The sequence below is a fragment of the Juglans microcarpa x Juglans regia genome, chromosome 7D, assembly GCF_004785595.1.
Source record: "Juglans microcarpa x Juglans regia isolate MS1-56 chromosome 7D, Jm3101_v1.0, whole genome shotgun sequence".
NCBI classification, from domain to species: Eukaryota; Viridiplantae; Streptophyta; class Magnoliopsida; order Fagales; family Juglandaceae; genus Juglans; species Juglans microcarpa x Juglans regia.
Genome location: NC_054606.1, coordinates 21,712,593 through 21,734,748, shown reverse-complemented (window position 1 = coordinate 21,734,748; position 22,156 = coordinate 21,712,593). Strand labels below are relative to the sequence as shown.

The window sequence follows — 22,156 nt, the reverse complement described above, 5'->3', positions numbered from 1 at the left end:
GTACTGCAACAATCTCTTCCATCTCCATAGCATTTTCTACGACCACCACTGCATTCCTGTTGGGGATTTCGTTTAAATCTTATACACTTTCACGAATATTCTCTAGAATGGTAGTGTCTTTTGTTTCCTCTTCACCATTTGCTGCATATTCACCCTTTGTTACATCTTCTACTTCGTCTTCCACAGTTTGGTCTTTGTTACATCTTCTACTTCGTCTTCCACAGTTTGGTCTTTCCACACCAGGAAGGATTCCTGTACTTGTTGCTTGAGAACCTTGTAATTTTCATAGTATCGGTCGACCGAATCCCTGAGTTGCTGAATCACTTCAAGAATTTTTCCCACAAGCAGCAAATTTTCTTGTTGTTTCTTGAATCTCACTCCATTCTCCACGAAGGATCGTTGGGCTCTCCAATGCCACTTGTTATGGACCTACTTGATGAGTCATGAGGGAGAAGATAGAAATGGAAATTAATAACACAAGAGAGACAATAACGGAGATGAAATGCAGGGAATGGAATTCAAAAAATTCGCTACGGCTTGGGATGTTCGAGGCTTCCAATTCCTCCAGTAATTCCAGACACTATACATTCCAGAATATCCTTCTACCAGACCTCCCCCAACTACATATTCTGTCAGGCATGATAACAAGGGCTAGCAACATGTCATAAGGCCATGGGCTAGCAAACAAAAGGCCGAAGGCCAGTTATGAAATAACAACTGACAAAGCAGACTCTTAACACTAACGATCCCATAATTACACTTCAGGCCCATCTATGTACACGGCTAAAACACTTCAGGCTCCTAACACTAACAGTCTTTCTTTTGTTAAGCCATGACTAATTGATCCATTTGTTGGATCAAATAAATCTCTTTTGACTATCCTCTTCTTGGCTTAAGCAAAGAACATGACCCGTAAATATGGTTCTTTTGAGATTTCATTTTTTTATATTTTACCCCATCTCCTTCTAAGCATTGCAGTCAATGTAATGATACTTTTCTATGGAGACTCGACTCTCTTCTTGTATCTCTCATTTTATTTAATGCACTTTGATTACACAAAAAAAAAAGAAAAGAAAAAGAATGACCTACCTTTAGGAAGTATAAGATGTAGGAAGAAGGTCATTTTCATTTCATTTGAAAAATGGACCGTAGCAGTTGACAAATGTAGCAGTTGACACTCAACTCTAGTGTTCAACCAAATCTGATTATCAACGATCTTTCCCTACCAAAACACTATTCTTATTTATGGAAATAGGAACCCAAAAGCACAAGCGAGCAAAAGATAAGAGGTTGAAAAGATGTTATGACAAGAAACTGAGACTATAAAAGAGTAACTATGAGAACATCATAGGGTTAAAAACTCAAAACTCCACATGTTTGCAATATAAAAAGTTATGAAAAGAAGCGGGTTATTAGAGCTACTAACAATTTGAAAGGCGACATTTAAAAGAGTACATGGTCTGTTTTTATCCTACCCGACATAGAAATCTGGATACTCGGGCCAAATAACTGGATCTGCTATCCACCCTACGCCCAAAGGATAAGGGGTGTAGGGAGGATTAGCAAATCCAATTAACAAATAGCCCTAGTACCAGTTACTATTTTATATTTATTATTTTAAAAGATAAGTAAAAATTTAAAATATATATCTCAATTTGAAATAAAAAATAAGAGAAATTTTTATTTATAGTCTTCAATTAGAGATTGCATGTACAGACTTTTTATTAAATAAAAAAAAAAATATCATTTTCCCGTGGCGCGCAAAGGGCTACTGCCGGTAGCCACACATGAGCAACCCCTCGTGGGTGTTGTTTTATTTTTACTTCTAAAAACATGAGCCAAAGATCACTATATAAATTTTGGAAAAGATGCTAGCAATTATCATTGGTACTAGGGGTGATTTGGAGTCTCTTTCAGAAATAATGTCGTCTTTTTTTAGAAGAGTTGCTTCTTTATGGCTTCTCCATAAAAAAGGTATTATTATTGTACAAGGTATGTCTTTTTGTATAGAATTGTAAGACTTTTGTCATGGTTGTTTCCGCGTACTCCGTTATACTCCAATTATAACATCAGGCCTCGTTTGCTTTCAGAAAATATTTTATTTCATCTCATCTCATCTCATTTCATTTAATTATTATAATTTTTTTAACTTTTAATATAAAATAAAATAAATAATTCAAATTTTTTAAATTTCAAAACAAAAATAATATTAAAAAATATATTCTAACAATATTTTATTCAACATTTTAATTTTAATCTCAACTTATCTGATCTCATTTCATATCCGAAAACATACGAGCCCAGTTTAAAGAAAGAAAAATGATAAATGCATAACTCATTCTATTTAAAAATAAAGTGGTAATTCTAGTATCAAGGAGGGTGTGGGCATGGATAAACCAAACTTGCTACGCGATGCAGAAACTTGTGAAGGGTTGAGAAGAGATGAACGTCAAGAGGCCAAGGAAAAAAATAAAAATAATTGGTGGAGATGCAGGGGATCGAACCCTGTACCTCTCGCATGCAAAGCGAGCGCTCTACCATTTGAGCTACATCCCCAATGGCTCGTTGTTTCTCGTAAGCTATATTATTTTATCTAAACATAATACCCTACTACTGTACCCACATCGCTTTCCGTACTAGAGGAAGAAATGGAAAGAGAGAGGAAAAGAGAGTGAAACCCCACGAAACTCTCGCTCCCTCTGCTCCTCTCCGATGGATTTCCAAGTGGTAGTTTTGGCCGGCGGGGCGTCCAAGAAGCTCATCCCTCTCATCTCTAAGGTCCCGCCTCTCTACTTTTCCTCTGCTTTTTTATTCTTTTGTGTGGAATTATTTAAGTTCGAGAGAAAGGGAACTGCTTGCTTGATTTTCCCCAAACCAAACGGTCATATAAGTAATCTGTTACCTGTAAACATCCTCTAGTTTCTCGGAGGAAATTCTTACAATCTTTAATGCATTTTTTTCCCTTGAATGCAGGAGGTTCCGAAAGCTCTACTTCCGGTGGCGAACCGGCCGGTTCTCTCGTACGTACTGGAGCTATTGGAACAAAGTAACCTTAAGGATCTCATTGTTGTACGGTTCCATTCTACTCCATATTTGCCCTAATTCCTTTTTCAGCCTTTTGTTTTCGCCTCACTATGCTTCCGTTTGGTCTATTTTCTTTGAAATAATTATATTAAAAAAGCAGTTGAAGAAAACAAAATTAATAAAGTGTTTCATATTTTGTATTTTAATTTCTAATCAGAAACGCATGAACTTAAACGTCACTTTCTCATTTAGCAAACGGAGTACTACCTCTGAACGTTTATGGGCGTCGCTGATTTGCTTTATTCATCGTTGTTTAGGTGGTTGAAGGGCAAGATGCGGCTGTTCGGGTTGGTGGTTGGATCTCAGGGGCTTATGTTGATCGTCTACATGTTGAGGTATTTTTCAATTCAAGAACGACTACTTTCTGGTGCTTACTTGTAGAATGAAAAAAAAAAAAAAAAAAAAAAGAACTTCGATCAGGAATATAATGTACCGCCTTGGTTCATGTCATATTTAATTCTATTGCTAAATGTGATGAAGGGTGTACAGGACAATAAAAATAGCTTGATGTTCAAACCTATACCATTGATCTAATTCCATCATTAATTCTACGAGATGTAGTCCTTTTGGAAGATGAATTTGAAGATTGAGATGATCTTTGGCATCCCAGTTTTTCAATACTCGCTTGTGTTGATATTGTCAAATATAATGAAGCTAGTAGTAAAAAGTGCACAAATTGGGGCGATTAAGCTGAATATTTTTAATTTGTGGCAAGTAATTAAATTGGCTAACTAATAACCAATTAGTAATAAGAGTAGAGGGAAAGGATGCAGCTGATGCTGCAAACCCTATTGGTAGAAAGGATGCATTCCATCAACTTGAATCTTGAAGCTCTTGCCTCCAGAATGTCTTGATTATGGTCTTTCGAGGAAAAAATCTTGCCTTGTATTTAATTTAGAAATGGAAGAACCGTTTGAGAATATTCTAAAGCAGGGATACGTTTTGGAAGAAGGCTTTAAGACTATGCAATTTTGTTTGTTCTGGACTATTTCTTGGAAGATGATGGTTGTATACTCCTTATTTTGTCTCATGAAACTGCAGTTGTCAGTATTATCAGAGCGGCAGACTGCCTCAACATTTGGAAGTCATCTGTATTAACCGCATCATGTATTGCTTAACCTAACATGATACTCCAAATTGGTAGGGCTAATGTATTTTTCTTACATGGCAGGTTGCTGCAGTCCCAGAGGATGTCGGAACGACTGGTGCACTTCGCGCTATTGCTCGCCACCTGACTGCAAAGGACATCATGGTTGGCATACATATAATGTTAAGCACTTGAACTTTGTAATTTTTTTTTACAACAGTTTGTTTCATATGTTTCTCCAGGTTGTAAATGGTGATCTTGTTTCTGATGTTCCTCCTGGTGCAGTGGCGGCTGCTCATAGACGACATGATGCAGCAGTGACTGCAATGCTCTGCTCTGCTCCTGTTAGTGGGCCTTCAGAGTCTGGTTCCTCTGGTGGAAAAGACAAAACCAAGAAGCCAGGACGCTACAATATTATAGGGCTGGACCCCACTAAACAATTTTTGTTATATATAGCTACAGGTTTAGATCTTCAAAACTGTCTTTTCTTTTGGATGCTGCCTGATGTTTTCCTCATGCATCATCTTGCAACCTTTACCAGGTGCTGAGCTAGAGAAAGATATTCGAATACAGAAGAGCATACTCCGTGCAGTTGGCCAGGTAATGCATTTGAGTACTTTTCTTTTCATTTTGCTTTTGGTAAACCTTTTCCAGAAGTTAATTACAAATGGGCTTTTGGTAAACTTGACTGTATCAATGTTTTATGGCCCTTCCCCCTCTTTTCGGAGAGAACTTTTCAAGTTAAATGCCCTGTATTGAGATAGGTTTTCAGCATTCTGCTTGTTCTGAAACTTTCCTTTTATTTTCTTTTCGTTCTTATAGATGGAAATTCGAGCTGATCTCATGGATGCTCATTTATATGCGTTCAAGAGGTTTGATATGCTATCATCTTTTCTTTTCAATGATTTTTTCATCTTGCTTTTGAAACTGGGTGTTCTAGTCTTGTGTTATGTTACGTGATTATTTTCTAGGTCTGTTCTACAAGAAGTTCTAGATCAAAAGGATACATTTCAAAGCTTAAAGCAGGATGTACTGCCTTATCTTGTCCGGAGCCAGCTGGTTAGTTTTATACACTCACAGCCTATATGTTTACTATTGAATACCTTTCTTATAGTCTCTGAACTGGTTCATATTGCTTATATGAACATTAGAAGTCAGAAGTTTTGTTAAATGGTGCATCGCAAGCAGAAGAGAATGGAAATGAGAGGGTTAATTTCCAGAAGAACCAAGTCATCGTGTCTCGAATCCTGGCCAATGCATCTACTCCAAGTTTTCATGAGTTCTCTGGACTGGGAACCAATGGTTCTGCTCCACGAACCCATAAATGCTGTGTTTACATTGCCAGCAACAGCAAGTACTGTGCGCGCTTAAATTCCATTCAAGCGTTCAGTGACATCAATCGAGATGTGAGTCAATACAGTGTTAAAAAAACCTTTGTTGGGTCCTCATTAGATTTATATAATTTGCTTTTTTCTTTTGAGCTCCTTTGCCTTAATCCGGTTGAGTTTTTTTCTGTTCTATACGGATCAGGTCACTGGTGAGGCTAGTCATCTGTCTGGGTATTCCTTCTCTGCTCAAAACAATATCATCCATCCTTCAGCAGAGCTTGGGTCAAAAACAACTGTGAGTTGAATGCTCTACCAACACAGTTGTACACTGCCACTATCAAATTTGATTTAATTTATGTTACCTACTCTATATGTAGTAGAATGTTCAAGCGTTTGCTTTATATCTCTTGTTAAGTTCATTTATTGGTGTACTCATCAAGTAGTTTGATGGATGTAGGTGGGACCACATTGTATGCTTGGGGAAGGTTCACAGATGGGTGACAAATGTAGCGTGAAACGATCTGTTATTGGCCGTCACTGTAGGATAGGTTCTAATGTGAAGGTATCATTAATTTTCAATCCGGATAAGTTAAAAGAAAGTATATAATATCAACCTTTTGTTAATTCTTCAGCTTCAGTAGCACTGATCGTCACAATAGCATCTCCAGATTTTTCTTTTATACTTTGTTTTTCCATGGCTTTGATGCAAAGAGATTCAGACTGAGATTTTATGCCCTTATTCAGGTTGCTAATTCAGTTATCATGAATCATGTCACCATTGGGGATGGTTGTTCGATCCAAGGTTCTGTGATTTGCAGCAATGTACAACTCCAAGAGCGTGTCGTATTGAAAGATTGCCAAGTAATCTCTTTCTGTCTTTCTCTCTCCTTCTCTCTCTCCTGCATGTGGTTATCTCATTATAAAATTACACTTCAATTTAGGTTGGAGCTGGTTTTGTGGTTACTGCTGGGAGTGAGTGCAAAGGGGAGGCCTTGGCAAAGAAAGAGAAATGAGTACAAGGGAAGTCCCTGGGAACAGATTTGGTAATTTCTTTTTGGCAGTGTGCTTTACTGTAGGTTGGAGCAGATTTTGTGGTAACTGCTGCAGAGAGTACAAGGTGATGCCCTTGGCAAGAAGTGGGGATTGCTGGTCTGCACGAGTGTACTATCATCTCACATTTTCCTTCATTTTTGTATGATAGGTGCTCTTATGGTTGTGTCCTCAATACCTGTATTTTTGCTGTGACTAAACAAGACCAAATAGATAGCATTATTGTTTGATTTTATAGTAGGTTGAAGAAAGTTTTTCACTCTCAATGAATGTTGCCTGCCTATAATAATTGTTCCTGATCAGAAGATGGAGTGAATATTGTTGAATTAGAATAACTGGAGCTATGTATGTACGAAATGTGAAGTTTGACCAATCTTTCATATTACTTGATATGTCCACCAGTTGTAATGGATTGGTTAAAATATACTGAACTGGCCAGGGTTGTGAGAATTATAAGATGGATCTTATGCTTTGCCATTGATTCCTGAAACTGAGTTTGAAGGTTCAAACAACGTGAATCTTAAGGTGTTACCTGTGGAATCTGTATGAAGTATTGGCTTCTATTCCAATAGAATGGATGGATCTAAAATATTTCTACCATTCTTTGACATTCGATGTTGGAAGTAATTGGGTTTCCTTACTGTCTGCATGTATTTATTCAAATGCAATAGAATGTATACATTCATGTTCTGGCAAATTAATCTGTGCAGACAACATGCTTGTACACTGGTTTCTCATTGCTGTATGTACTTATTCAAATGCAAAAGAGAGTCTGCATTTCATATTCTGGCAAATTCGACGGCTTGCTTTCCATCGTGAGCCTTACCGAAGAAGCTCTTCAAGTAATCTTTGTAGACAACATTCTTGTACATTGGTCTCTGTCCACTTTCGAGCACTTCCAGCATAGGTCCAATAATGGCATCAGGTCCTGGTTTTGCAAAAATTGGAATTGAAACCCTATTCTGGTTTCTGTTTGTAAATGCCCGGTGCTCAATGCTTTTGTATAGGTCATTGCTCATTATCTGTAATGCATCCCCAATGTTGATGATTAGAGCCCCCTTAACTGGGGATAAATGGATCCAGCTATCATGTTTAGTTCCTCGGACGTACAACCCGCCACTCTCATCTTGAAGGAGGACGGTTAGTGTTGATATGTCGGAGTGACGGCCTACGCCGACCACAAGCTCGGGGTTTGGACAACAAGGATAGTGATTGAGGTTAATGCTCATTCCACCCATTAGCATGCTTTCTTTTTTTTCGTCAAGTGCCTTCACGCCAAGTCTCTTCAAGAGCACCTCTAGGAGCCTTCTGATAAGGAGATCACCTCTCTTCACGTATTCTAGCGCTTGATCCCTACAAGAAAACACCAATTAGCCTTGGAGAAATACTACTTAAAACCCATTAATTTGAGTTGCTACTCTTGGAAGATGAATGGGGAAATGACCTCCATGGAAAATGTGTTGTTTTAATAGGAGAATGAGACGGCTAGAAAACTGAAATTCGAAAAGACATTTTATGTACTCCCAAAAATATACTATGCTCAAGTCACTGATGATGCAAAACACACGGATAAGGCCAGCAATGGAAAGTAAAGCTACCACGGAATGATGTTTTGTTTAGCTGTAAGAGTTTGGTCACACGGTTCTAGTGAACGAGAGGAGGTCATATATAGTAAGATATTATTATGTTTTTTTTTTTTTTTCTAACTTGAAAAATTACATTTGTAAACCGGCGTTGAATTACATGGTAGTATTTGTTTTATCAAAGAAATTTGAAATTTTTATCGGATCTTGTTATATTAGCAATGCAGAGATACACTGACTTATAAGTAGAAAGCCCTTGTGATTCATTTTAAACATCAAGCAATTACTTGTGATTTCTTTGGTCATGTTCCTTTAAATAAAATAAAATAATAATAATAATAAAAGAATCTATTAGGCTTATGCAAAAGAGATCAACAAAATCGGATGAGTTTCGAAATTAGACTATTCAGAAAGAAAGCTCAAGAGACTGACTTGCATGCAGGAGGCCAAACTGCAGAAGCCTCATTCTCAGAAACCCATACGAGTTTAAGGGAATCTTTCCACTCTAGGACCTTTTCTGCTTGAGTACTAAAGCTGGTAACCAAACACACAGATTCAGATGGCGAATTTTCTTTCAGATATTTCTTCCTTTCCTCGACTGGCAGCTGAAAGAACCTATGAGCAGCATTCTTCATGTCCTCAAGAACTTCCAAGGGTACCCCATGATTGATGATCTGAAAGAAACCCCGCTTGCTAGCAGCATCACAAATCGAGTCTGCCACCTTTGGATCATCCCAGTTTGAGACATCGATGCTGGGTATGGATTCATCGGTCTCGACTTTGCTCGGATCGAATCTTTCTTCCTGGGGTTGGATGTATCGCTCGGGAACACTTTCTATGCCCAACTCTACCAGACCCGTTATTCCGTTACCTTTGCGCACCACAAAATCAATGACATCAGAGGAGGAGGAGATTGTTGTCGACATTGGTTGAGTTTTTGGGGTAGAAGTACTCATGCTGGGTGATCGGAGGATGCAAGTATCTGTAATCGTTGTTGAGAAAGTAAGGAATCTTGCTTGCAGTTGTCTTGTTTCGAAACGGTGGGTATTGCCCATGGAATCATTTGTTATATTCTAATCTCCTGCAAATGTTATTTTATTTAATCCTTCACGTTTTGAACATCAATTGAATATTGTCTGGTTTGTCTGTGACTCACAGAAACGAATGGTACGCCAGACTGATGTTGCAGGCTTGTAGCATGCCTACCCTAATGAAATAGAGCAGGGCTAGTATTCACCAGGAGTTTTTTGGCTTTTTCATCTCTGTTACACTAGTTTGACGTTGCATATTTTAATGAAACCCAGTTCTTTGCACACAGTAGTACCATGTGAGATTGCTCTAAGTTCCGCTTCATTATTAGTCCCAACACCAAATTTTACTGAAAAAGCAGCTTGGACAACACCTAAGCGATCACGAATCAGCCCCCCTTCTCCACTAGGCCCGGGATTTCCCCTGCAACTTCCATCAACGTTGAGTTTAACCAAACCCTCCGGCGGTCGCTGCCAATAAATAATGCGAGGGCTCCTTTCAGAGGAAATTTTAAAAGGCACTTCCATAGCTTGAAGCAGCTCTTGGTCCGTTCTCGACAGCCTACACTTCACCGAAAGGGTCTCTGCCATCCTCCGAAGCCAGTCCTTTATTGAGAGCCAAACAGCTTCAACTGAATCATGGTATCCTTCCATCCTAGCTCTGCAGCGCCGTGTCCATAATCTCCAGGTATGTATGCTTGTCGTTGTAAATATCGAGGAGATAACTGTTGACCTTGAATGGTGTTAGCTTGTTGATGAATGCTATGCTGTTGAATGTTGATCACTAAATTTAATGCTTAATTCTATAAAATGTAGTCCCATGTTAGATATGAATTTGGAAGGTGAGAAGTAATTCAATTATATTTTTGAATACTAGCTTACGTTGAAAATGTAAAGAATTATGAATTAGCTTGTAGTAAAAAGTTCACTGAAGCTAGTAGTAGAAATTTGCTCCAAGTAGGGTGATTAAGGTCTCGAGAGTATTTCATCTTATTACTATAATTTTTTTAAATTTACACACAAAATATAATAAACAATTCAACTTTTTCAAATCTCAATTCAATTTTTTTAAATCTCAAAACAATAATAATATTAAAAAATAATATTCTACTAATATTTTATTCAACTTTTAATTTTCATCTAAAACCATCTCATCTCATTTTATTATCCAAACCAGCCGAGCAGAGTAAGGCCAAATTGATAATGTTTATGAATAATAGTGAAAAAGTAATAAAAAAGTAATGAGAATATTAAATAGTAGTGAAAAAGTAATAAATAGTAATAATAAAATAAGAAATAGTAGTGAGGTATTCTAGTACTACTTAGGTAAACCCAACCGTACGACATGAAACCCGGAATCAATGAAAGGCTTATTTTCTTCTTTCTGGACGAATAAAAAGTTCAGTCTCAATGAATGTTAACTTCCTTCAACAATTTACGTGATTCGAGCATCATTTTATGGTTCAGTAATTAAAGAGATGCTGTGATAATCTCTTTCTATCGCTGAAACAGGACAACCGAAAGTGAGCTTCTGTATGTAAGGTGTAGCAGAATGCCAAAATGAAGTTTCACCATTATTTGATATTGCTTGATATGTTCCACCAGTAATAGTACTGAATTTTACAATTGAAGTCCTGAAACTGAGTCCGGAGGTTCAGAGGGTATCAATCTTTAAGTGCTCCCTATTGTGAAGAATTGGCTTCTATTTCCAAAAGAATAATGGATGCGCTTAGAATGTTCCCACCGTTCCAGCTGCTCCTGTTCTGTTCAATGAGTGGATTGCATAGCATCTAGCTACTTCTTGTGTGAATGCATGTATTTTTTATTCGAGTCAAACAAGAAAAAATGCAGACAATAAACTTTAACTAATCTAAGAAGACAATACTTGCCTGCATGTATTTATTCAAGTGCAATAGAAAGTGTACATGTCATATTTTGGCAAATTCCATGGTTTTCTTTCCATCGTGACCTTTACTGAAGAAATGTTTGAAGTAATCTAAGAAGACAACTTGCTTGTATATTGGTTTCTGTCCACTTTCCAACACTTCCTGCAAAGGTCCAACAATGGCATCAGATCCTGGGTTCACAAAAATTGGGATGGAAACTCTATTCTTGTTTCTATTTGCAAATGCCCGGTGCTCAATGCTCTTGTACTTGTCATTGCTCAGTATCTGCAGCACATCCCCAATGTTGATGACAAGAGCCCCTTCAACCGGGGGAACATGGATCCAACTATCCTCTTTAGTTCCTCGCACATAAAGCCCACCAGTCTCGTCTTGAAGGAGGACGGTTATTGCCGATATGTCAGAGTGACAACCTACTCCAGCCGTGAGGTCGGGGTTTGGACATCTCGGGTAATAATTGAGGCTAAGCCTCAGTTCACCCATTAACATGTATTCTTTTGCTTTGTCAATTTCTTTAACGTCAAGTCTCTTCAATAGTACCTCTAACAGCCTTCTGATCACAACTTCAGCCTTTTTCATGTATTCTATTGCTTGATCCCTATGGAAAACATGTATTAGTCATGTAGAAAATACTACATAAACACATATTATAACAGTACCAATTAATGTGCGAGAACACTGGTGTTTATGCAGTTGAGTGGTCCAGTTGTGAGTTGTTCAGTCTAACGAATTCCGGTTAAAATCAAGTTACAGAATCATCATATTCCTAGTTGAAGTTTTGCGCATCTGATCAACAAAGCGTGTTCATTAGTAAACAACGACTTTGATCTTCTTGCTGACACTATAGCACTTAACAAACCCTTGAAATATAGAGAACTTCACCTAGTTTCCTATCAAAGTAACGGATTTGAACAGCCATGCATTTCAAAAAAAAAAAAAAAAAAATTCTTCATTCATTAAAGTCTTTGGCAAAAAGCCTGATTTAATTCATTATCTTTCATATTTGGGATCAATTCTCACTGTGAAACGAAAGGAAAGGGGAATTAATTTTTCTTGAAAGTATGAAGCTGCTCCAGCCAATTTCAAAGCTTATCTTCGAAAATTGAAGCCAAACTAGATAACTCTCATTGTCACCCACACATTGGTGCTATCTAGCAGTTAGTACAGCATCCGGACCGTGATGATTATAGCACATAATTAAATGTGTGTCTTCAAGTTACCCAATAGGGGAAAAAAATACAGAGTGCTTTCATTTGGGTGTCTTGCTTCGAGTGCTTACGAACCTATATATGTGCATGTAGATATATAGATTCCATTTTCATATTTAGAAATAAAACTCAGCTTACTTGCATGCAGGAGGCCAAAATGCAGAAGCTTCATTCTCAGACACCCACAAGAGTGAAAGGTAATCTTTCCACTCTAGGACCTTCTCAGCTTGAGGACTAAAGCTCGTAGACAAGCACACGACTTGCGATGGCGAATTTTCTTTCAGATACTTTTTCCTCTCCTCAACTGGCAGCTCAAAGAACGTACGAGCAGCATTCTTCAAGGCCTCAAGAACCTCCAAGGGCACCCCGTGATTGAGTATCTGGAAGAAGCCCCACTTGCTAGCAGCATCGCAGATTGATTCTGCCACCTTGGGATCATCCCAATTTGAGACATCGATTATGGGTATGGAGTCGTCGGTTTCGACTTTGCTTGGGTCGAGTCTTTCTTCCACAGGTTGGATGTATTGATCAGGAACGATTTGAAGGCCGATCTCTGCCAGACCCGTAACTCCGTTCCCTTTGTGCACTACAAAATCGATGACATCGGAGGAGATGGACATCATGGCTACCGACATTAGTTGAGTTGTGGGAAAAAGAGTGGAAGGTAGGTGATTTTATTGCATTCCTTGATTCGTCTTCAGATACATTGAAGTGAGACATATCGCACGCCGCCTCGTTTTCTCTCTCTCCAGCGAAAACGCCGTCAAAGGTCAAAAAATCATACCTGTGGCGGGAGGGTCGGCTGTATTAGGTATAGTGTTCTGCTATATTTTTTTATTTTTTATTTTTAAATTTTCTGACCATAGAATGGAAAAGTACTGATCTACTGCTTTCTGACCGCCACTTGCCGCAATACAAGACTTGCCAGCCACCGATCTTTGGGATGGTAGAAAAAAAAGGTCGAAAAGAGTGACGCGCAGTCCAAACCGTGTGTGGATCTCACACCCGCCACACCGCGGCTAGTCTGCTGCCAACACATCAGGCATTTTTGGAGTCAGCGGCTTAGATCTCTTAGATCCGACCAACGTCTAATCTCTTAAAGTGACGAGTAGTCCTCATGCACAGTTCCTGGCAATCCCCTGCTAGCGATTCGACGCTTCTCTAACTTGTTATTTTCTTATATTATTGCTCATTCTAACTAAGGATTGTGAGAAAAAAGTAATGAAAGTTTTTTTCAATTAGTCCAGATCAGCGACATGCAGCACAGATTCCTATATTATAATTTATTTATCAGACTGTATCAAAATCATTTCAAGCAGCTTCCCCTTATGAAAAATGGGGGGAGGTCAAGTCCTTAACCCCAAATTCTCCTTTTTTTTTTCCTATGTTGTACCAGTTGGTTTGGGATGAATGTCGGGACCTCTCACTCTGTTATCTCTTGTATCTTATAACTGTTATATATATCTATAATATACTTGAAAAAAATAATAAATAAAGAAGAAGAACAAGTAGAAGAAGAAAGATACATTGAAGTGAGACTTACATATAATCAAAATCCAAAGTTGGTATATAGTTGGCCCATATAAAATGTTGGGATTAAAGATGATAACTGCTACAAATACAAAAAAATTACACAAAATAAATCTACAAACTGATGTGATTTCATAGAATTCGTTAGATCTACTTATAATAAAAATAATTTTACAATCTGACGTATCATATCAAACCACATCAGTTTGTAAGTTTATTTTTGTATAATTCCTTTGTGACTAAAGTATTTTCCTTTGTTTATTAAAGGTTAAGCAAGTCAAAGATGAAGTTGAAACTTCTTTTCATAAGTTGTTCATGTGTCCTAATATTCAAAAGTGGCTTTGAACAAAAGAGTTTATATTAGCATCATAATTCCTCTACATTCACTGTGAATGTGGAATTATGATGGCTAAAAGCATTCCCAAAGATTATTAACCATTTCGTGTTTACAAGACTGAGAGTTCTATGTTTATCACAATCCAGTAATTCTAGTTTCACTCGATAAATCATGGAATGGAGAGAGGTGCACATTATGAGAAAATAGAACAAGAAAAACCTGCTACGAGTAATGTAACTGTTTTTTAATAGGTTTAATATTATTAAGTAAAATTATAAATGGTATAATCACATTAAGATATATTAATTGTGCACCAAATTTAAATAAATAAAGTATTTCTACCCCATGACATAGATTGATTGCAAAACACAGTCCTAATCTGATTTACGTTCAAATCCTTTTTCAGTATTCCATAATCAGAATCCTTAAAACTGCAATTTATCTCCAAATGACCCCTAATCAATTTCAACAAACTACTTCAAAGTCCAATGTTCCAAAAATGGGATCTCGATCTCAAAAGCACTCTCTTTGGCAAAATCCACACAACTCATAATAGCCCTCATAAAATAGGGTGCCATTAGACGATAGATATAAAGATAAATCATGTATTATATTGGGATATCAAATATCTTATGCCTTGGTCCCACTTTATAAAATAGATTACATCATGGGTGAGGGATGCAGATACAATACTAAATGAGGGTGAAACAGAACTAAAAAGACCCACCTATAAAACTTAGTTGTATTAGCAGGATAGTTGAGATAAAAATCTAAACCCGGTCAGGGAGCAGAACAATCAACTCTACTTGAAAGAATTGAAGAAGCTGACTGTGTCGTTGAGCGCCCGGACAAAATCGTCAACGTCCTCTTTAGTGTTATAGAAGTGGAGGCTAGCGCGTGCGCTTGCATTGACTCCTAAATAACGATGAAGGGGTTGGGCACAATGGTGACCTGATCTGATAGCCACTCCATGCTGAAACTAAATACGTTAGATTCATTCCAATATAATTTTCTTCTATAACAGAAAAAGAATTGGTCTATAAGTTTTTGAACATTTAGGCTTCTACAAGCTATTATTCTTAAAATTACATAGTAAAAACGCTGAGGAGAAATGACATTTATGGAAGACTGCAAATCTACCATTATTTCTAAGGTTACACCAGTTCCAATACCTGTTGGTCAAGAAAAGTTGCAATATCTGTAGGGTGAATGTTCTCAACATTGAAAGAGCAGAGAGCAGCACGGTTTGTATTTCCCGACGGTACTGGGCCATAGATGCGAATATTGGGGACTGAAAGAAGGTTCTCATACAGATATTTAGCCAGTTCCAACTGAAAAAAAAAAACAATAATAACAATAATTATTGGGAGTATATACATTCACATTGTACACTTGTCAAAAGTATCTATTTTTCACAACCCCTAAGAGTTGGCTCAGGAGGTAAAGGCCTTGGGCTTGGGGGTATGCTCCCCCAGGTCTAAGGTTCAAATCAACTTGGGTGCAAAAAATCTCTAGGGGCTATCAGACTGAGGGATTTTTCCCTTGAATCACCTGAGGTGCACTTGCGGGAAACTCTTTGCCGAGAGCTTGTGCACCCCTGGGATTAGTCAGGACGTTGTTCCTGGACACCCAGTGCCAATTAAAAGAAAAAAAACTATTTTTGACAAGTATCTATATAAACATTATACAGCAGACATATTTCTGCTTCCTATTTGCTAATTTTAAAATAAGAGAGAAATATGGCATCAAAGTTCAACTCACCTCATATTCATGTATCTTTTGCATGCCAATTCCTGATAAATAATCAATTGCTGCTCCTAATCCAATTGCTTCCCCAATTGCAGGTGTACCAGCCTCAAATCTAATGCAGTCAAAGAATAGATTATACACAAAGACAAGTAATGTTATAGAATACGGCATTCAAACTTTGACACAGCCATCCCAAGGGTAAAGAAACAAGAAGGGGCCAGGGGGGGATTCAACTTCTGGTAACTTTATTACAGCATACTCCAAATAAAATTGAAATTTCAATTAGTATAGGTACCAGTTCTAAAGTGCCTAACAATGGCAAAAACCTAGTGATATATCATAGAATTAATCAAGAAAAGAGACAACGTGAATATAAATTATCCTGAAATAAAAGCCCAAGACACTTGTAGCAATAGGATGCAAGAATAGAAGAATTTCTTACAGAATGAAATCTAATAAGAAGTCTAACAAAATGTGAGGGTTGATTAAGATGCTTTGCTTGCATGCAATGATATTAGTGACCAGTTCTTTTGACTAAAAATCCAAGATCTACATGGACAATGAAGTAATGACTGCATATTTACAAATTGAACCGGTTCAAGATCAAGGAGCTACATGGAGATTGAAAAGGCAGCAATACCATTTGGCACTCCATAGGACCCATGGCAAGGTAATGGTTGCTTACCATGCCCAAATAGATTGAATATATTGCAGAGTTATTAATACACAATCCAAGCAGAACCTAAAACAATCCAAGGGAAATTAAAACAGAAAGCCTACTATCTTTTTTCTGACAAGAAGAAAAGAAACCATACTTTCAAAATAATCACTTTTGCAATGGCAAATTTAAGATTCACTAATGGACATGACAAAGGAGACATCTCTATGACCTATAATGTCTCACAGCAGATATTAATACCAGCAAAAATTGATCATCTTCATCCTATTTCAATATTGTTAAAAACTTAACATCCAAAGAATAAAAGGAGTACATCAATTGCTAAAAATAATAGGGGCAAAGTACTTATAAAAAGTATTAGAGAGGAAAAGTGAATAGATGAAAGCAGTAAGAGTAACTACAAGTTTTTTCAAATGGCAACATGAAAAAAACAAAACCCAGAAAAAAGGGGAATTCAAATTTTCTGGGTCTCCAGACCCCACATGCTATCCACGGGCTTCATAATCATCCCTCATGCTTCTAAAAGTATTTCTGACGTATCCCACTTTATGGCAACTAACTCATATTTGCCATGCAAATGGATTTCATCACAAACCTCAACTTCACAGAAAACTCCAAGCTAGCCATGCCAATTGCTTAATTAGTCTTCATGAAACTGAGTATGATCTTGTACATCAAGATTGCCATTAAGGTCCACCAACTTAAACCCAAATGCACTCGATGCAAACATTCATTTAAAAACATGAACTTGGTCTAGACATGAATAAGCTCACTAACCTGGACGGAGGTTCTGCATAAGTGGAATGATCAAGAAATACATCAGATATCATTTCTCCACCACCTAGAAAGAGAGGGAAAGGACCAGTATTAGTATCAGCTTCAAATTATAAGAATTAAACTAGCAGAACAGACAAACCCTTATATTTAATTCCCAATTACTTACCTAGGAATGGAGGCATGGCCGACAGGAGCTCTCTCTTACCATATAAGAATCCCATGCCTGTAGGCCCACACATCTGAAGAATGTTTATTTCTTAAAACTCATTCTACTCGACCATAAGGATAAGAACTCACATATAAGGCAGTACCCTGACCTTGTGAGAAGAAGCAACAAGAAAGTCCGCATCAAGATCCTGGACATTGACGGCCATATGTGGAACACTCTGACAAGCATCCACAAGAACTTTTGCCCCAACATCATGTGCCCAACCCACAATCTCTTCAATTGGAAGAACAGAAGCTACATAATAACGGATATAAATTTATTTGATTTTAAAAACAGAAAAATCCAATGAGTTTGAACATCTTTTTCCGACATGCACGAGCCACTACTCAAGTTTCAATTTGGAAACATAAAGGATCAAATTGAAGAAGCTCAAGACAGAACTATACCAAGCACGTTTGAGACATGATGAACAACAACAATTTTTGTCTTCCTCGAAAGCATTTGTCTTAGCTTTTCTATATCGGGAGATTCAGTTTCATCTAAATTCACAAATTTTAAAACAGCACCAGTCTTTTGAGCTACAAGTTGCCAAGGAACAATGGCACTGTGATGTTCAGCAATTGTGAGGACTACCTGCAAGAATAATAATATTTTTTTATAAGTACAAGAATAATAATATTGACGATGTAAAACACGAGAAATGATAATTATTTCAACTTCCTAATCTTTTTTTCCAAGAAACAAAAAGGAGAGACTAAATTGAAGAATAATGGTATAGCTACATTAAATAAAATTTTGTAATACAATGATATACTTTTAGTCAATTGGGATTTTATTTCCAAGCTTGGATACCAAAATAAAAACACATTATCTTTCTTCAATAATATAAATGATCATCATATGATTCAAAGGTAATGAAAGTGTGGAGATTATCATTCAGATGAGAGGACTAATTTTAGCCTAGCTCCAAGAAATTATCCTCCAGCCCACAAAAGCTCTATGCATCTGTTCACGTAATGAAAATCTAAGGCCTTTGTTCCATATATTTGAAGGCAACTTTGTACTTCTTTTGCAAAAAATGGTAACCACTATATCCCATGAAAACCACAATTTTTGCAACTTTTGTGCACTAAAACAGCAACGTGTTCCTATAATCACTGTTTATTTCACAGTAATCATTGGATACACAATGTTGGAGTAACCAAGTGCAGGAAATTGATGAAGCCAAAGTCCAGAAGTCATAAAACGCATTGGATATGGCAAGCGATAAGCTCCAAAAAAGTTATGTCTGGATTAAACTCAATGCGAGGCCTAATTGGCACCCTCCTTCAGCTAAATCAGTTACCATTGAGAACTCATTTTTACATTCATTTAAATTTTAGTTTTATTTTTAAGTTGGGACATTTCTTTAACCAAACGATTTCTTGACATTGGCTCTAATTTTGGTCCATGGGTCCAATTTGGATGTGTGTACTTTAGTTTGCATCTAGTAGTTAAATTTTATAGAGTCTAGGATCTATCAGAAGTAACGAAGTTAGTAGCCTTCATTTATTGACATAATACCTTTAATTTAATCGAACGAAAGGTGACATTATAGTTTCTGTATTTTTGGTCCATTGGTCCGATTATTGTTTTCCTTAAATTCTTAGATATTACTTCCAAAGCATACCAGTTGTTAGTTAGGGTTTAGTGTTCAAATTTTATTGGCCCAAGTCCCATCGATAAAGAAATTAGTAGCCTCTATATATTGACATTATACTTCCAATTTAATAGCAATCCTAATTTTCTTCCTCTTCTTCCTTTTTTTTTTTCCCTTGAATGTTTTTAGAAATTTTCCATCCAATTCCAGTCAAACCTAGACTTAATTTTCCTGAAACCCAAATGATATAAACTGAAGCCATTTTCTAATCACAAAGCTCCCAAACAACCAAACAATAAAATTACTTCATAGCATTAAGTGCAGCCAAAACAGCCCCTAATTCTAGCCCTTTCTCACCATAGTTCCATTCTAAACTTATTTCTTTCTATTATTCCATTTGCAACCCCAGAACATCCAAATCTTAGCAACACTTCTCTGACTATAAAATCCATAATACAGTGCCCCAAAAGGACTGCCCCTAAAACCCTGCAACTTCAATCATACTTTTTAGCCAGAAAAATAACCCATCAATATTCAATCTTTCCATACTTGTATTTTCCAACTTTAATCTTAAAGTTCCATGCAATAGTCACCCTATCAAAACGAATTACATTTGCTTCCAGCAGTCTTGTGCCGCTATAGCAACCCAACTCACTTAAATTTCCTAACAAGGACTGTATAAGGGTTGGATGCAAACCTTTTGAATTCATATATTATGGCAAGCTAAATGGAATAGAAGGTTAAATGAGGTTAAATTCGTTTTTCTGTACAATAGAAAATGAAAAAAAAAAAATGTATGAAATTAAATATGAGAGAAAAAGCATAAACCTCATCTTCTGGTTTTAAAGTTGACAGGCCCCAAGAGTAAGCTACCAGATTGATGGCTTCAGTAGCATTCCTCGTGAAAACAATCTCTGTAGATTCCGATGCATTGATAAAAGCTGCCACCTTCTTTCTAGCTAACTCATACGCATCTGTTGCCTTCGAACTTTATTCAGAAGATCCAGTGAGTAACTTGCATCATATAGGACCGAAAAATATCCCCCCTCCCCACACCCCAGAAAAAAAAAATGGAAACAGGACACATAAAATCACATTGAAGTGAAATATTGAGAAAACACTACCAAGAGCATCAACACATGATGGAAAATCTCATTGAAAGCTTTATAACATCAATAAAAAGAAAACAAGAAAAGGGAACTCCAGCTCTCTGAAAAACCCACTACGTATATAAAAAAATTATGATCAATTACCTCAAAAAATGAATCCCACGGTGCACATTTGAATTGTAAGCTTCATAATAATTCTGTAAAGCCTTCAAAACAGCAGTCGGCTTCTGAGAAGTAGCAGCATTGTCCAAGTAGACAAGTCTTGAGCCATTGACTTCCTGAAAAGGAAAAACATAATAAAGTTAAGACTTCTCACTCTGTATGTCATGTAAAACTAGAAAGAAACTGCACGGAGTCTAAGCAAGAAGTCTATTATGTGTTAAATCCGAATACGGTAAGGAGTTTAGATGAGTAATAAACAAGAGCCATACGAACAGCATTTTATTCAGTTAATACAATTGAGTTCTGTAGTTAATACTTAATAGCGCCTCAAAGTGATTATAGTTCTGAAAGTTCATCAACGTGCAAAGAAAACAGTGAAAACAGCATCATTTCAACACAGAAAAAGAAACAATAGGGCATGAAATGATGCAAAAGAAAGCTTTTTTCTTTGTCAACTAAGAAACCAATAACTATTTAAAACCATAGAATCCAAATTTCGATCAATTTCTTTTTTTAAAATATAAAATTTCGAACTTCCTTAGCAACCAAACAGAGCATAAAATTGACGAAGAATCCGCGTGAGTACCTGGTGGAGAATGGGGAAATCTGTTCGAGTGACGTGACCAAGCGAAACGGATCCGACAGCCGGGTCGCCTTCTCGGACTGCTGAAGCCGATATGGAAAGAGAAAAAGGCCTGCGTAACCCGGCCCGCAGAGATGAGGAGCTCCGAGCTGTAGAGCAGGAGGGGGAGGAAGAGGATGAACTAGGGTTTAGGACCTTCAAAGATGGAAGCTTAGGAGCAAGGGTTTCCATAGCAGAACAGCACAGTTGCAGAAGAGTAGACGGCATGTGACCGAAAATTCGTTCTTCGGCGATTCATTCAGCAACGAGATGCTTCCGCAGCCGTCCTTTAGGCTTCAGCCATAAGGATTAGGCGCCACGTCATTTTTAATATAAATTCTTAAAAAAAAAAAAAAACTAAATTTCAATTTTCCTCTAATTTTTTTTTCCCGAAATTGCAGAAAATTACAATCATCCCCTCAAATTATCAGTTTTGACGATTACTCTCTCGAACTATTAAAAAATTGCAATGTACCCCCAAGTAAAATTTGATATAAATATCTTTGATAAAAAATTAAGAATCCAAAAACAAGATTTAAAATTAAAAATCTAAAAAAATATTTGAAAAAATTTAAGAACTTCAAAATATATTTTATTTCTAAAATAATTAAGTTATTATAAAATAACTTTTAAAATGTGCACTTTATAATCTTTTAGAATTGTCAGATGCAATTTCAGATCTCCACAATTCCAGACATCGATCGATAACCTTTGTGGTTTGGTGAAATAGGATTTGTTTCTCAAGTTATGATAATATATTCGCGGTAATCTTTAGTTTTTGAAAAATGTTAGTGGAGTTCCTCAAACTTACCGCTTAATCTTACTACTCATGTATTTTAATTTTTTTATTTTTTTATTTAATGACTAAGAAATTGATTATTAGTGAAATTATATATATTTTTTTATTTTTTTTAATGATTAAAAATGTAAAAAAATATTTTTTTTAAAAAAAAATAATAAATTTATAACTAGCGGTAGCCCACTAGAACGGTAGCACCATCCTTATTATTTTGCTATGTTTCATGATATGTTTATACCATATTAATATATGGTTGTATGGGCATGACAGAACCCGGCATTTTGTTAGTAGGAGAAGGAACTACAAACTTGG

General features: G+C 36.8%; 4 protein-coding genes and 1 non-coding gene across 5 annotated transcripts; 1 reads left to right on the top strand and 4 right to left on the bottom strand.

Annotated features, from left to right (window-relative positions):
- Window positions 1–2,483: 2,483 nt before the first annotated feature.
- Window positions 2,484–2,556, bottom strand: TRNAA-UGC. The gene has a single exon. It is a non-coding gene; the product is annotated as a tRNA-Ala (tRNA).
- Window positions 2,557–2,617: 61 nt separating this feature from the next.
- On the top strand, window positions 2,618–6,815 carry LOC121238859 (translation initiation factor eIF-2B subunit gamma). The gene is made up of 13 exons (XM_041135923.1): window positions 2,618–2,778; window positions 2,974–3,069; window positions 3,342–3,419; window positions 4,256–4,336; window positions 4,414–4,633; window positions 4,713–4,771; window positions 4,994–5,043; window positions 5,143–5,230; window positions 5,323–5,577; window positions 5,702–5,794; window positions 5,957–6,061; window positions 6,244–6,360; window positions 6,441–6,815. The coding sequence occupies exons 1-13, from the start codon at window positions 2,713–2,715 to the stop codon at window positions 6,510–6,512; spliced, it is 1,380 nt and encodes a 459-aa protein (XP_040991857.1). The 5' UTR covers window positions 2,618–2,712; the 3' UTR covers window positions 6,513–6,815.
- A 431-nt stretch (window positions 6,816–7,246) lies between these two features.
- Window positions 7,247–9,187, bottom strand: LOC121238860 (bi-functional coumaroyl CoA and feruloyl CoA ortho-hydroxylase F6H2-2-1-like). Its single transcript, XM_041135924.1, has 2 exons — window positions 8,565–9,187; window positions 7,247–7,902 (listed from the first exon to the last, which is right to left on the bottom strand). The coding sequence occupies exons 1-2, from the start codon at window positions 9,185–9,187 to the stop codon at window positions 7,329–7,331; spliced, it is 1,197 nt and encodes a 398-aa protein (XP_040991858.1). The 3' UTR covers window positions 7,247–7,328.
- A 1,526-nt stretch (window positions 9,188–10,713) lies between these two features.
- On the bottom strand, window positions 10,714–13,102 carry LOC121238861 (feruloyl CoA ortho-hydroxylase F6H1-3-like). The gene is made up of 2 exons (XM_041135925.1): window positions 12,411–13,102; window positions 10,714–11,662 (listed from the first exon to the last, which is right to left on the bottom strand). Exons 1-2 carry the CDS (start codon window positions 12,905–12,907, stop codon window positions 11,089–11,091), a joined length of 1,071 nt encoding a protein of 356 aa, XP_040991859.1. The 5' UTR covers window positions 12,908–13,102; the 3' UTR covers window positions 10,714–11,088.
- Window positions 13,103–14,730: 1,628 nt separating this feature from the next.
- LOC121239664 (cysteine desulfurase 1, chloroplastic) lies at window positions 14,731–21,331 on the bottom strand. Its single transcript, XM_041136936.1, has 10 exons — window positions 21,010–21,331; window positions 20,406–20,539; window positions 19,981–20,140; window positions 17,960–18,146; window positions 17,662–17,807; window positions 17,511–17,583; window positions 17,345–17,408; window positions 15,901–16,000; window positions 15,312–15,470; window positions 14,731–15,112 (listed from the first exon to the last, which is right to left on the bottom strand). Exons 1-10 carry the CDS (start codon window positions 21,271–21,273, stop codon window positions 14,942–14,944), a joined length of 1,458 nt encoding a protein of 485 aa, XP_040992870.1. The 5' UTR covers window positions 21,274–21,331; the 3' UTR covers window positions 14,731–14,941.
- Between the last annotated feature and the right edge of the window lie 825 nt (window positions 21,332–22,156).